Raw genomic sequence first — 13,874 nt, 5'->3', positions numbered from 1 at the left:
TTGCCTTGCGGCATGGCTTCTGGCTGATCTCGAAGGATGCCTTGAAAGCGCGCCTCTGCGCCGTGGTCAGGATAGTGCGAGGCCTCTTAGGACCCCGGCGGCCGTCGGGACGAACTGCGGCTGCCCCGCCGCCCGCACCCGGTTGCTGACCGTTGGGACCCCCGCCCGGCAGAGGACCGTTCTCGCCTGCGGAACCACGAGGAACGTGGTGGTGCTCTTGTTACGGCCATCACACACTACGCTCAGCTGCGGCTTTCTCTCACTCACTCACTCACTCACTCACTCACTCACTCACTCACTCACTCACTCACTCACTCACTCACTCACTCACTCACTCACTCACTCACTCACTCACTCACTCACTCACTCACTCACTCACTCACTCACTCACTCACTCACTCACTCACTCACTCACTCACTCACTCACTCACTCACTCACTGAATGAATGAATGAATGAATGAATGAATGAATGAATGAATGAATGAATGAATGAATGAATGTTAATGCACCAATTAGTGCCCAAAAGCAGGCATGCATATAAAGAAGTGACGTCGGAATCAAACGTTGCACAGGGGTCCACGTACTAAAACGTGCATATGCATCTTTCGTGAGCGCGAATTTAAAGCTGTTTATTACATTCAGAAAAAAAAATGAAGTCAATACGTACAGCCTGAATCGCGCTTGTCTAGAGCGGCCAGTCGGCCGCTTCAGCCTCCGTTTTCTGCAGAAATATGCACAGACCGACGCCGTAATGATGCCTAACATAGTAAAACTGCATGCTAGGTCCTTGTGCTATAATTCAAGCATGAACGGAAGCTTGTAGCTAATGCGTGGTAGCAGCTGCGGACGGCGAAAGCGTCCACAGCCGGGCGCTCGACCGCTCTAGGCAAGTGTGATTCAGGCTGTACGATGAAAAAACACAATGCAAACATGAAGCGCGAACGTCTATCGGTGCCTTGCACAGTCCATCTTCAAGTACAAGCTTGAAAGCTTCTTGCATTTATTCCCATTCGACTCGACCGTGAATAATATAAATAAAAAGGATGAACATTGTAGTAGTATTCATAAGCAATTCGTTATGTTCAGATTTTAAGGCATTCAAGATCGGAGTATAAATTTAATTATGCCACTCAATGGAAATGTCAAAAAGTAATCTGAAAGCCATTCGTTTTTTTTTGTTTTTTTTTCAGGCTAAGTTATCACAGGCGTCAGTACGTTGCCAACCACTTCTATTTCTACTACTACAGGAGAAAAAAACATAAGTTGATGAAAATGCATTAGAAAGCGAGTGAAAGCTTACTCGATGCTCACGCTGAATCTCCCCGTACCAACAAGGTTTACATTTACTTTAAGCGGGTCCTGAGACACCATAAGCACACGTTCACTATATAGGTCATTGACCAACGTTGCATTAACGCAAGACTACACAGAGTGCGGATCGCAGACCGGCAAAAAAACCTTACTGCTACACGAATACGCACTATGCTTTCTTCACCAGCAGCCGGACAATACTTTCACTGCAGGGCAAAGGCCTCACCCATGTTTATCCAATTATCCCGGTCCTGTGTTTGCTGTGGCAACGTATCCCCGAAAACTTCTTAATTTCATCTGCCCACCTAGCTTTCTGCCTCCCCCTTCCCTTGGAATCCGTTCTGTTACTCCTAATGACGAGCGGTTCTCTTTCTCTCTCGCTATATACCCTGTCCACGTCCATTTCTTCTTCTTGATTTCAACTTAGATGTCCTTAACATCCGTTTGCCTCCTGAACTCTGCTCTCCTTTTGTCCATTTAGGTGGCACCTATCATTTTCTTTCCTGCGTCGTCCACAATTTAAGCTGAGCCCTTTTCGTAAGCATCCAGGTTTCTTCCCCGCAGGTACGTCCCGGTAAGAGGCAGCTGTTATACGCTTTTCTGTTCCTCGGAGCTTTCTTGGATGCTTTCCTGAAGCGGGGTAATCAGGCAAAACAGATACCACCTTCAAGCTGCGTAGGCCGGTCCTTGCGCCCTCCAAGAGAACGACGACGCATTGCGAGACGATACAATTATACATGTGCAAGAAAGCGTGCTACGATGGCAGAGGCCTTCGCCGCTCGCGATTGCACCGTATACATATACGAAGGATAGGAATAGAAGTCGAGAGACGAAGCTCAGTGGGGGAGAACAGGGCACCTTTGATCTCCGACGAAGAACGCTGTAACAGCGGTTTGTTACTCGTTGGGGACCTGTTAGCGCAGAATAAAAGATTCTGGAAGTGACCCTAATCCCTGGCTTAGGTGTCTGGCAATGGCACTAGCACGTCGGCGTTTGTGTTCTCTGGTGTGTATTCTTTGGGTTAACGTCATATTAATGAGAACTAACAGACAATACTGCCAAGGAAAGTATAGGAGATGTTATTTGTAATAATTGGGATATAAATGGGTAGAAAGTAAAGTGGACGAAAAGATAACTTGCCGCCGGCAGGGACCGAACCTGCGACCTTCGAATAACGCGTCCGATGCTCTACCACTGAGCTACGGCGGTGGTCATCCCCCCGTCCATTTTATAGGGTATATATGTGCATTTAAACCTAGGAGTGTTAGTCAGCGCCGATCGCAGCCATGGCGGCAAGTGTCGAACACTCTTTTTCTGTCTTTTTGGCGTCACGTAGCACGTGATCTTTTTTACGAGCTGGCAGCTGACCAATAATCCCTCGCATACTACCTGATGGCATCAAATCTGCCAGAACGAGACCCTCGCTATGAATGAAGGAAAGAAGATGGCGTTTAAGGGCTCGTTTTTTCTTTCTTAGACACAATATTAATAACTAACAGACAATAAATAATGCCGTTGTCTCTCGCGCGCTGCCGAAGCGGATCTCAGGGGCCACGTATAAAGAAGCACGTGGTTGAGATCTGCTCCGCCAGGCACCGCAACGACTCCAGCTGCTCACAATTTTTCAATGACCTCAAGCAATTAATTTTCATGAATTATCCTGACAGTTAATTGGCCCCTATGTTTAAGTAAAGCTATTCTTCGATATCATATGTATCCAATATAACTCTTCAACCAGAACCGTCGATTTCTATTTTTCAGAAGACCTTTTTAATGATATTCGGAGGCAAGTGGTCGGCCGGATATGCTTGGAGGAGAAACTAGAGTGTCGCTTAGTGCTCGTGCCACTAATAATTTCCTTGAACTGGACTACGTAAACTGTTGTTTACAGCATAAAAGCCGCGATGATGCGATTGGTGTGTAGGTACCTCTGGCCCCTGGCAGGGCTGCGTTGGGCGCGTGCGCAGCCGGGTGCTGGGGCGGCGCGTGAGGCTGTGTCGGCTGGCTGTTGGCGTGGTGCTGTGCCATGGAGACGAGCGCCATCTCCTTCTCGAAGTCGGGCCGGCAGTAGAGGCGCGCGGCGCGCACCACGAACTGGTCACCCTTCTGCAGGGTGCGGCCGCACACGACGCACGCGAAGCAGGCCACGTGAAACACGTGTTCCAGGGCGCGCATCACCAGCTCGCTGGGCGCGATGCAACCGAGGCATCCCGCGCACTTGACACCGAACAACCTGCGCGAAGCAGCATCATTTGTGCACAGTTATAAACAACAGAAAGTTTCCGCTGCATTGCTGACCGTGTTGAAAATGGTACTTGAACTCCACACTTATTGTATCCTTATAAATGGTTTTATTTGACAAAAACGAACGAAGGGGCACAGTTCGAGGGGCTCGTTTCCTCGTCAGACACAGCCTAATGAAGCAGTGTGTTGTCTGTTGGCTAGATTATAGGTTTACTTCCTAAGGTGACATTATTGGTTTTGACATTATTGGCAAGTTTCTTCATATATACATTCCAGATTACTGAATTGTATGACAAAGGCTTTTAGAATAGCCTTGACCTTACGGAGCACACTTACGTTTAACATTTTACTCTATTCCCACTTCATTCCAGAAAGTTGAAATCCCCATAATCTCTCAGTCATTTTAACTCCTTATAAACAGTGATGCCGGCACAAGTCTGTACGGGATGTTTTACAGCAGCGGGTAGCTTTGGTCAATAGTGCTTGCGTCGTTGTCGGGACAATGTTCAAGTGTAACCTTTAGATGACCTAAGGTGGCTTTATCACGGCATGCTTCCACAATTTCTTCTCGAAGTGATGCAAGCACGACGAGCAAGTACACGCCTGGCGGTGGGAGAAACGTTCCGCTTCCAGAGAACATCGTTCCGCAAGCAAAACGACGGCAGTCCTCCGGCAAAGAGTCGCGGCTGTGTGCTTGTATAAAGAAGAGCTTTCTCTACAAATGGACACCACCATGCTCATATTAGTACAAGCGACCACCTATGGAAGTGTCCCCCTTACAAGGAGACAACGTTTTGTTTGTGTTTCGCATGCTCTGCAGGCAAGCGTTGGCTCCCGAAAGCACGTTGTGAACGCGCCTATCCGTTCCCAGGACATTGCTGTTTACGGCGACAGCGTGACCGACGCGGCCCATTCGGCTTTGAACACGGAGGAGTGCAGCGCAGGAAGCGACCGCAAAGACAGCTGCCCTGCGTCAGCGGAAGTCGCGAGTCCGCAGCGGTCGCCTCGAGGCCTTCACCACGAACCGTTGTTTGCATACACGTGCGAGTCCGCGCATGACTGATGCCTGTTTGCAGTGTGCCGCGTTGCCCTCTACATCATTTCCAGCTATAGCAGAACATATGCGCGCCATTATTTGCAGACGAACTCTGGCCCACTCTGCTTTGCAGTTTCTTTGTTCGCTTACAACGTTCTACGTTAGTATACATTTGGGGTTCTGGGCAATGTGGCCACGGAGCTATAAACACGCGTGTTCTTTGCATTTCACACCCATCTAAATGCGGCTCCCGTGGCCGGGAATCGAACCCGCGCCCTCGAGCTTAGCAGCGCGATACTTGGCGTTAAAATGGCGCGCAGCCCGCGGTGCGACCCTTCGGCGGACCCATCTTCGCGCTCCCTCTCTTCCCATGTTCCTTATTATTCCTATTAGAGAGTTTTAGAATTGGGGACCCAAGACTTTGGGTCCTGAAAACACGCTGGGTTGGCTGCTCATGGGTTTAGAGGAGCAGCAAAGTTTGAAAATTCGGTCGCACAGCCGGCAGCCTTCGGTCGAGCGCTCGTGATCTGGTTTCTAAAATTGTTCAAAGGGTGACCGCTTCACAATCGCTCGTTTACTACCCACAAGGTCGTGATTACTGCTGTTCACAGGGTGTGCGCTAGTATACAGGGTGATCAAAATTAAGTTTTATGTATTTCCTAAAAATCAAAAAAGAGATGTACAGGAAGACCCCCTCCGATAATAAATTATGCATCCCGAGGGACTCATAGCGTGATGATAATTATCGCTGTCAACCGTCAATTAACCAATATCTAACAATGAGCTTTGTTATCGGCAGTCGTGTTTCTACACAGTTCCACTTGGCAGAATTCTAACATGTCCGTGCTCCGAGATATCCGGCTGCACTGTTTAAGTGCGGTTCGCATTATTACACGTGTAAGACGGTGGGTATCGGCGCAAAATTCCTCCCTGATGCGACACGCATTGATTCCTTGATATTGTCAGCCGGTAGCGAAAGGGTAACCGTTATCATCTCTGCCTCCGACCCGTTGTCACACGCTGCTGCCGTGGGTCACCGTCGGGACGATCGCATTCTTTCGCGTTATGGTGACGTCATTCACATTGCCCTATAAGACAAAACGGACATCGAGCCCACCATTGTAGCACGGATTTAATGCGCAGGGCAAGAAAAAAATGTGCCTCGTTTGTGGCCAGGATCTCAAGAACCTGAAAGCCTTTAATTATGTGTATACTGTTTCAGTATTAGCTTTTCCATGCCTGCCTCCACGGGTTCCACGAATAGGACGCGATATAGCTAAATTAACATGCATTTAACGTCACCAGTGCTATTAAGAATAATCTTTAGATGGTTTCTGCCGCCATTTTCTTTTCGCGTGATCTATATGTATAAAGACGTTAGCAGTGCATTTGAAACACGTCCATATAACAAAACATACTACAGTTCTTAACGTTGTCAGCGACGTCCGCCGCGGTGGAACAGTGGTTACGGTGCTCGGCTGCTGACTCGGAAAGTTACGGATTCGATCCCGGCCGCGGCGGGAGCACGTAAAAGAACACCAGTTGGTTAAAATTTGCGGAGCACTCCACCATGGCATGCCTCATAAATCATATCGTGGTATTGGTACGTAAAACACCAGATATTAGTAAATTAACGCTGTGAGCGACTAGTATTCCTTGTGTTTGTTATTGGGCTGTGAAGGGGCATTATTCTAATCACCAGCAAGACAGGTGATTACGCCATTGAACACTGTCGCCAGCAATTGGTTAGCGCGAACAGCTCGTACACTTAACGAACGGCTTTGGCAAAAATCTGGGCCTTGGAAAATTTAAACCGCTGCGCTCTCTCGTCGGACAGCCGCGCGCACGCACGCATATATATATATATATATATATATATATATATATATATATATATATATATATATATATATATATATATATATATATATATATATATATATATATATATATATCGCTCTTGGCTCTTTAAGGCGTCGTCATAGATAACTGTGGTTTACGTAGACGGGAGCAAAGAGACTTTGGGTTTCGCATTTCTATGTACCCCTTTGTAACCGGACATTGATTTTAACTGGCAAAACGTGTAATGTATGGCTCCAATACTGAAACCTCTATATGCAGATAGTACAACGATGCATGTCAGTGTGGCGCAGACAGAGGCGTGGTTCGGCGGGTTAACCCCCCTCTCCCCCTGAAATTTTAGATCCTGTACGTGTATATATAAGCGCGCACATGCAAACACACTCATGAACATACATGAAGCGGGGGGGGGGGGTCGGACTCCCCCCACCCCCTCAGAAAAAAAACAATATGGCTATGTCTCTGGTCCATGTAGTAGTCGGAGTTGCATGGATTGTTCTTTCGCATGAAGCGCATGGTTCTTTTTCTGTCCTTAAAAAAAAAAAAGAAAACTTGAGCTGAATGAAATTACGTCTTCTCCAGGAAACCGCAGCCAAATGGCATCCGCGAAAGCGCCTATACGAATGTATTCGTGTGTATACGAATAGCCTGGCTTCGAGCGTTGCACTGGCACCAACGGCTATGGTTCGGCTCCGGACAGCTCCTAGAGGCTGGGTTCTGCGCGCCCACCTTACCGTTTAATTAAAAGCGGAGCGATATAAGCGCTGCTCTCGACGCCGAGCAGCGTCAGCGGAAGCGCCATCTGCGGCGGCGACGAGGCGCGATCGGAGATACACGGCTGGAGCTTCTTCGAGTCTGCAAACAGCGCTGAAGCCAGGTATAAGAAAAAAAAAAAAGAGGGAGAAATAAAATATATGCAGACGATGAAACGTGAGCCCGTACATAAGGAGGGAAAAAGACCATGACAGCAGGAGCGCTGTGAACATGCTTGGAAAGGTGAATGCTCGAGTAAAATACATAGACGTTTTCCAAGAGCTGAGGGGGAAGGTGGGGGTGCATACTATGTATCAACCTCAGGCACTCTTGCGCAAATGACATGTTCTATAGCGCCAAATACAACACCCGTTACATTAGTCGACACATGATTCAGAAATATGCGTAGGATATAACAGACGACCTACGAGCGTTGAGATATGCCGTGATGCATTTGTAAGAACGAATTGCGCCGGATACGATGACGCGTTGCAAAGTGTTGGGATATATCAATTTGCGCGCTGGTAACACAGACCACAAGAATTCAGAAACGTGCGAGACCTCACTTATGCCGCTTTGCTGGCTTGAATGTATTGGTTTTCCGGGTTTGGAACGCACTTGCCATGTGTGTGTGCGTGTGTGCTTTCTTATTTAGGCCGATTGTTGATTGTTGGAATTCAAGACTATTAAATGCGAAGCATTTCTTAGCGAACCTCTGGCCCTTTGAGCGTTTCTATCTATCTATCTATCTATCTATCTATCTATCTATCTATCTATCTATCTATCTATCTATCTATCTATCTATCTATCTATCTATCTATCTATCTATCTATCTATCTATCTATCTATCCGCCTACGTCTGGGTGCTCTCATGATGGCTTCCTTAACATGGTGTAGACCAAAATTTGCATGGGAGGGTAAGAGGATTTGACGAATATGATTGCCGGGTCGTGACATGAATAACGTTAAAATCTTGTCGCGTACGTCGTCAAACCCTTTCCACTAGACACGTGTGGCACATACCCGTTTACCACGGGCCGTGGTGTACGGGTATGCGCCACAGGTGATTGACAGTTTATATCTACCCAGGAACGGCGAGTACAGACATTGGTAACTTAAATGCTAGAGCGTTAAGGAAAACCAACATCGGCAGTTGATTCAATGAATGCAAAGTATGAAAATTAGGATCCCAGCAGGAATCGAACCCAAGCATTTTGCGTGGCAATCAGGTATTCTACCACTGAATCACGCCAGGTCTCTAAACTGGTTTGGAAAATCAGCCTACGCAGGCGTAATAACGGTGCAACGTCAATTGTGGTTGTGGTGCTGGCTATCTAATTTTACAAGAAAGCAATAAACACTACATGATGCTCCTACGATGTCTACTCCTACGATACAGGCGTCATATGACATTAACGTCGGTAGTTCCAGTGTTGTCTCCGCTTTTATAGCAGTCTAATAAACATTCGTTTGTATTACTCTGATTCAGCAAGCTATATTGAAGCATTGCTCGACCCCGGAGGAATACATGAACGAAAGTTACGTATGATATTCACATCATTGCGCCGTAAAGTGCACTTAGTCCGCCAGAACGACGCAGTGATCATATGTTACGAGGCTGGGCGATGGTCTCATGCTGACCGAGGATGATGCCAGATTGATTGACAGCCGCTTTCTAGACTAGGCTACGTAGGCCACATACGCCCAGGTAGTCTACGAATACGACAAACACTATCCACTGATGTTGGTCTATGTAGCACTATCCAGGCCTACCAGCCTCGACGGCCTATACCTCACCCACGCAAAGGGTGGCTGCAGGTTCCGACATGTCGCCGGCTCTGTCGACAGACAATTTGTCGACGAAGTGACCGAGGCATCCACAAATTCCAACAGCTCTACTATACGACATACTTCACTACACCTGGACTCCTCGTCACCACGATCACGACCGGATCCTATAAGTCATGACCAGCTGCTGGTGCTCACTGATCACGGTGATGATGCCCTTGTTGAAGAACTGTCAAGAACTTCTTGCACACATGCACACGGGTTCGTGAAACGTGTATGCGTTCTCGATACACGTATAAGCACTACATATCAGCTTACCGCTTCTGGTGTTGGTAATACCCACGTTGTCATTGGCAGCGTTACCCAACCGTAAACAACTGGTTATATAACACATATGCGGCTCTGCAACATATATATGTGTGCGTATAAAATTTATACAAATCTTTAGCGTCATTTTGTAACGTGTCGCCCAGTAAAAAAAGTTACGCCACAGTCACCTACCCACCGCATGCTTCGCATAACATCGACTCCCACGGTACGTGGGATCTGCCGAATTTTTTTGTAAAACTGTCTTTAATAAAGTGTGATGAATTAATGAAAACAGTGTACGCAACTTGAGGCGCGCGGAGGGCCCGCATATCATTTGAAGACGCATATCATTTGATGAATTGCTGTGAGCTAACTCTGTTTGATAATTATAGCGTCACACGCATTCTAACCGACCCATCACGATAGACGAATTAGTGTTAGTTGGTGAAAAGGGCCACCTGTGGCGTTTCCGCGTTCCGTTAAAGCTACTGTACCTGCAGCATGCAGGTCTGTATACTAATGTACCACATCACTGAAATGTGCATGCCAATCTATGAAACTGTGGTTGATAAAGTTTGATCAACTGCTAGCCAAGCACTGCAGTTGTCGGATGCGAGGCGAGCGGGAGGTAAGCTTGACTTACGAGTACATGTGGCTTGGCAGCCGACGTTGTAGTTCTTATTGCTTCTGTCGACGATATGTCTATGTGCCCGGGACGTCGATACTCTGGACAGGCATGTCGAGCTGGATTCATCTGTATAGTGGTGTGAGGTGTTCAGCATGTCGTGCGAATAAAATAAAAAAAAACACACACACAGACGGAGATAACAAACCAGGCTGGAACAGATGGTCGACGAAGAAGAGGCGCCCGCGTTGGCTGTGCGACGCTTAACTTACACAAAAAAGAAGAGGAATTCGAAAACGAACGAAAAAAAAAAGCGAACCAGAAAAGCTCTTGCGAAGGCGTAAGCGGCGAAGACATTTCGGCAGACGGCAAAAGAAAGATATGAGCTCGTTTCCAGTCAACACGGAGCATATGATATCTCCGGAAAAAGGATCCTTTTATGCTCAGCAGCAACAAAGAAGCGGCGACGAAGAAAGTTGACGCAGATGGCGAACAACGCGCCTCCGCTCTGTTGCTTTTCGCTGATTTGCCCCGACTAAGAGTAAACAATGCCGCTTCGTAGTGTTACAAAAACAATATATTCGACAACACACGGTGGAGCATGCTCTCATCGAAGTGCGCACGCGTGTATTCACCCCAATGTGCGCGAGCTGATGCAAGTTGATACAAAAGTGATACGAGTTGATCGAAGTTGATAAGTACAAAATGCAAACAAGTTGAATCAGTTTAGACTGATCGAAATAAGCGGAGTAGATCGAGAGGCCTGCTTCTTTGTAAAGCGCCACCTAACGAATCCAAGAGATAATGAAGCCAAGGTAAGCATAGCGGTATTTCGCGTAGTTTATTTGAAGTGTGGTAAACTATGCGATAAGGGGAGAATGAATTGAAGCGGACGAAAAAATTACCGACAATTACGATACTCCCTAACGCGAATCGTGAGCGCAGCTGCACGCGTGTTTTCATTTTGCGGTACAGTGAGACAAGGAACTTGAGAGAGTCATGTATGTGCAGTGCTCAAGGATTGAAACACTATATCAAAACTTTCGGTTTAACGGCTGGTATGCGTAATTGTTCGAGATAACCGCATCATGTCGCTACATGTGTGGCTGATAATGGGAATGTTGGCTCTGTTGCAACTGTTCGAGTCGAAATTAAGCCGGTATGAAACAAACTGAAGACGCCGGAAACGAAATCGCGTGTATTACTTAGTCCTAAATTGTCGCATTTCAATCCGTGAGCACTGTACGTACTACAGGCTAATCTTTAATTGCTTCTGCGGCACGCACTTCGGGGACTTCTCAGCGATGGCGCCTATACCTTGTGCTTCGGCGGCGCGTACCTCTGGATTGTCGGCGCCGCTCAGCCTGTGCTCGGGCAGCTCGTTTAGCTGCTGCGGCAGATGAAGCGCTTTCACCTGTTGTGACGCTCATTGTTGAGAGAGAAATGGCGAAAACATCCTGGCTCATCTCGGCGGCGGCGATGAGCTTGTGTGTCACCGGCGAGAATTGAAGGGTACTCCTGGCTCGTCGAAGGTTGCAGAGTATAACACCGCCGGCTACGCCGGTTGCGTAACGCATTGTTCAGACAGAACCGATGGGCTTATATTTCGGCGGCACGAAATGCTGGGTTCTCCTGACTCGTTGACGGTTGTAATAAGTAAACTGGCTCATACATTGACGGTAATGTTGTTGTTATCACCTATGAAAACTGGCTCATATCCACGAGGGCATCCAGGGGGCTTCGGCAAAAGAAGAGCATCGCGGGGCTCGACACGCACGAGACAGTAGTGTATCCAGTTCTCTTTGTAGTAATTACTACACTTCACCAAAAAACTATAAAAAATGCCACCTATATGCTACTCTCGGCTTCATTATCTGTTGGCTTTATAAAGTTAGACCGGCAAAGTATTTCCTGTAATTAGTTTTGCAGTAGTGGTATAGTTAGTGGCAGTTCAAATAAAGGTGAAAGTTCAATTCCTTGAAATTAGCGCCGGTGCGCGAGCTGATTCCATTTATGGCTGCAAGTTTCCCAATTTCGTCGTCCAACCTAACCCTCTGCCATCCTCGGCTGCGCTTCCCATGCGTTGGTATCCCGCATTTCGATGGAGGCAAAAATGCTTGAGGCCAATGTGCCTGGATTTAGGTGCATGTTAAAGAACACCAGGTGGTCGAAATTTCCCGAGCCCTTCACTATGGTGTCCACCATAATTATATCGTGGTTTTGGGACGTAAAACCCCAACAATTATCGTTATTATTATCTCTTGGTATCCATCGGCTGCTCTAACCGACCACCGGTTATCGGTACTACGCAGCACGTGACCTTCCCTGGCACACTCTTTACAGCGGATTTGTGCGCTAGGCTTGTTTTCAGCGAATCGCTGCGTGCGAAACCAAAGACTCCTAGCGCCACCTAGGGAGCAGTATTATATCTTGATGGCTTAAAGTGGAACCTCTTGCGGCATCTCTGTAGTGGAGGAAGAAACTAATGCATTCGAAAAAGAAAAAAAAAACGCCCGGGGGAATAAAGAAATAAAAAAAATTAGGCAGCTTCACACTAGTGTTGCCAAGCCTGAAGGAATAGTGGAACTGGACGGCCTTCCTTGTTTGTCTTTATTTTTCACTTTCTCTCTCTTTCGCTCAGTTTTTAAATGCGAAGCATTTCTTAGCGAACTTCTGCGACTTTACGCGTATCTATCTATCTATCTATCTATCTATCTATCTATCTATCTATCTATCTATCTATCTATCTATCTATCTATCTATCTATCTATCTATCTATCTATCTATCTATCTATCTATCTATCTATCTATCTATCTGTCTATCTGTCTATCTATCTATCTATCTATCTATCTATCTATCTATCTATCTATCTATCTATCTATCTATCTATCTATCTATCTATCTATCTATCTATCTATCTATCTATCTATCTATCTATCTATCTATCTATCTATCTATCTATCTATCTATCTATCTATCTATCTATCTATCTATCTATCTAGCCGCCTACGACTTTGTGCTCTCCTGGCCGTTTCGTTAATCGGATGTATACCAAAATTGGTGTGTCATAACCAGTGTTGGCGGTAACGCGTTACAAGTAACGGCGTTACCGGTAACGCGTTACTTTTTTCGGTAACTTAGTAACGTACTCGTTACAATTTAGAAACTGTAACGGGTAACGTACTTACGTTAACATTTTTCGGTAACGTGTGGTGTCACGTTACTCGTTACTTTTTCATCCTGGGGGTGCCATTTTCCCAGAGCTTGCCCCGACAAATTCTTTTGTCGCGGCGTCGGACTGATGTCAGCCTGCCGGGCATTGACCACGAAAGCGCGGGCGGAATCACTTTCTTTTGTGGAAAGTGTGGGGACCGATTTCTTAAGACGCGCCGACTCCTTGTGTGGAGTTTTGGGCCATCGCCACACAAAGCTTCATGAAAGCCGCATAATTCGCCATGAGAAACTGTACGGACATGCTTCTGGTGGAAGTGGATGTAGCAGATGGATTGCTGGCACCTACGCCTCTTCGTGCCCAAAAGACAGGCCGTCCGGAGAGAAAGCGCAAGGGCTGGTTTACTCCATACAACGTGCTGATCGTGAAATTTTAGGGGCGAAGCTCCTTAAGGCGGCACCCGTTCGTCCCTCGTAGTCGTAGTCGTAGTGCGTAACCAGTCTTACGCTTTGACCTCCAAGGTGGTGCCGGTGGGAGATTTTTCCTGTGCGTTGTTGAACAATAAAAAATTCACAGCGTGCGCGTTAACTAAAAGCCGAATTCTTCTGTCTCTCATTCCTCATTAGCAGCCATTGGCATGTTCCAGTAGGAAACGTTAGTAGAAGTAGAAGTGTAAGTGTTAGCTAAAAGCCGACTTCTTCTGTCTCTCATTCCCATTAGCAGCCATTGTTTACCTCCAAGGTAGTGCCTGGTGAGATTTCTCCTGTGCGTAAT

The 13,874-nt window shown here is 46.8% G+C and overlaps 1 protein-coding gene across 1 annotated transcript in view; it reads right to left on the bottom strand.

The window, feature by feature from the left end:
• The window catches only part of LOC119384156 (LIM homeobox transcription factor 1-beta), a 175,838-nt gene that overhangs the window by 16,486 nt on the left and 145,478 nt on the right, over positions 1-13,874 (bottom strand). The window contains exons 4-5 of the mRNA XM_037652448.2: positions 3,241-3,545; positions 5-186 (exon numbers count right to left, since the gene is read on the bottom strand). Coding sequence (XP_037508376.2) covers positions 5-186; positions 3,241-3,545 — 487 coding nt within the window. The remainder of the gene's footprint in view (positions 1-4; positions 187-3,240; positions 3,546-13,874) is intronic.

The sequence above is a fragment of the Rhipicephalus sanguineus genome, chromosome 1 (assembly GCF_013339695.2).
Source record: "Rhipicephalus sanguineus isolate Rsan-2018 chromosome 1, BIME_Rsan_1.4, whole genome shotgun sequence".
NCBI classification, from domain to species: Eukaryota; Metazoa; Arthropoda; class Arachnida; order Ixodida; family Ixodidae; genus Rhipicephalus; species Rhipicephalus sanguineus.
This window is presented reverse-complemented; position numbering and strand designations above follow the sequence as displayed.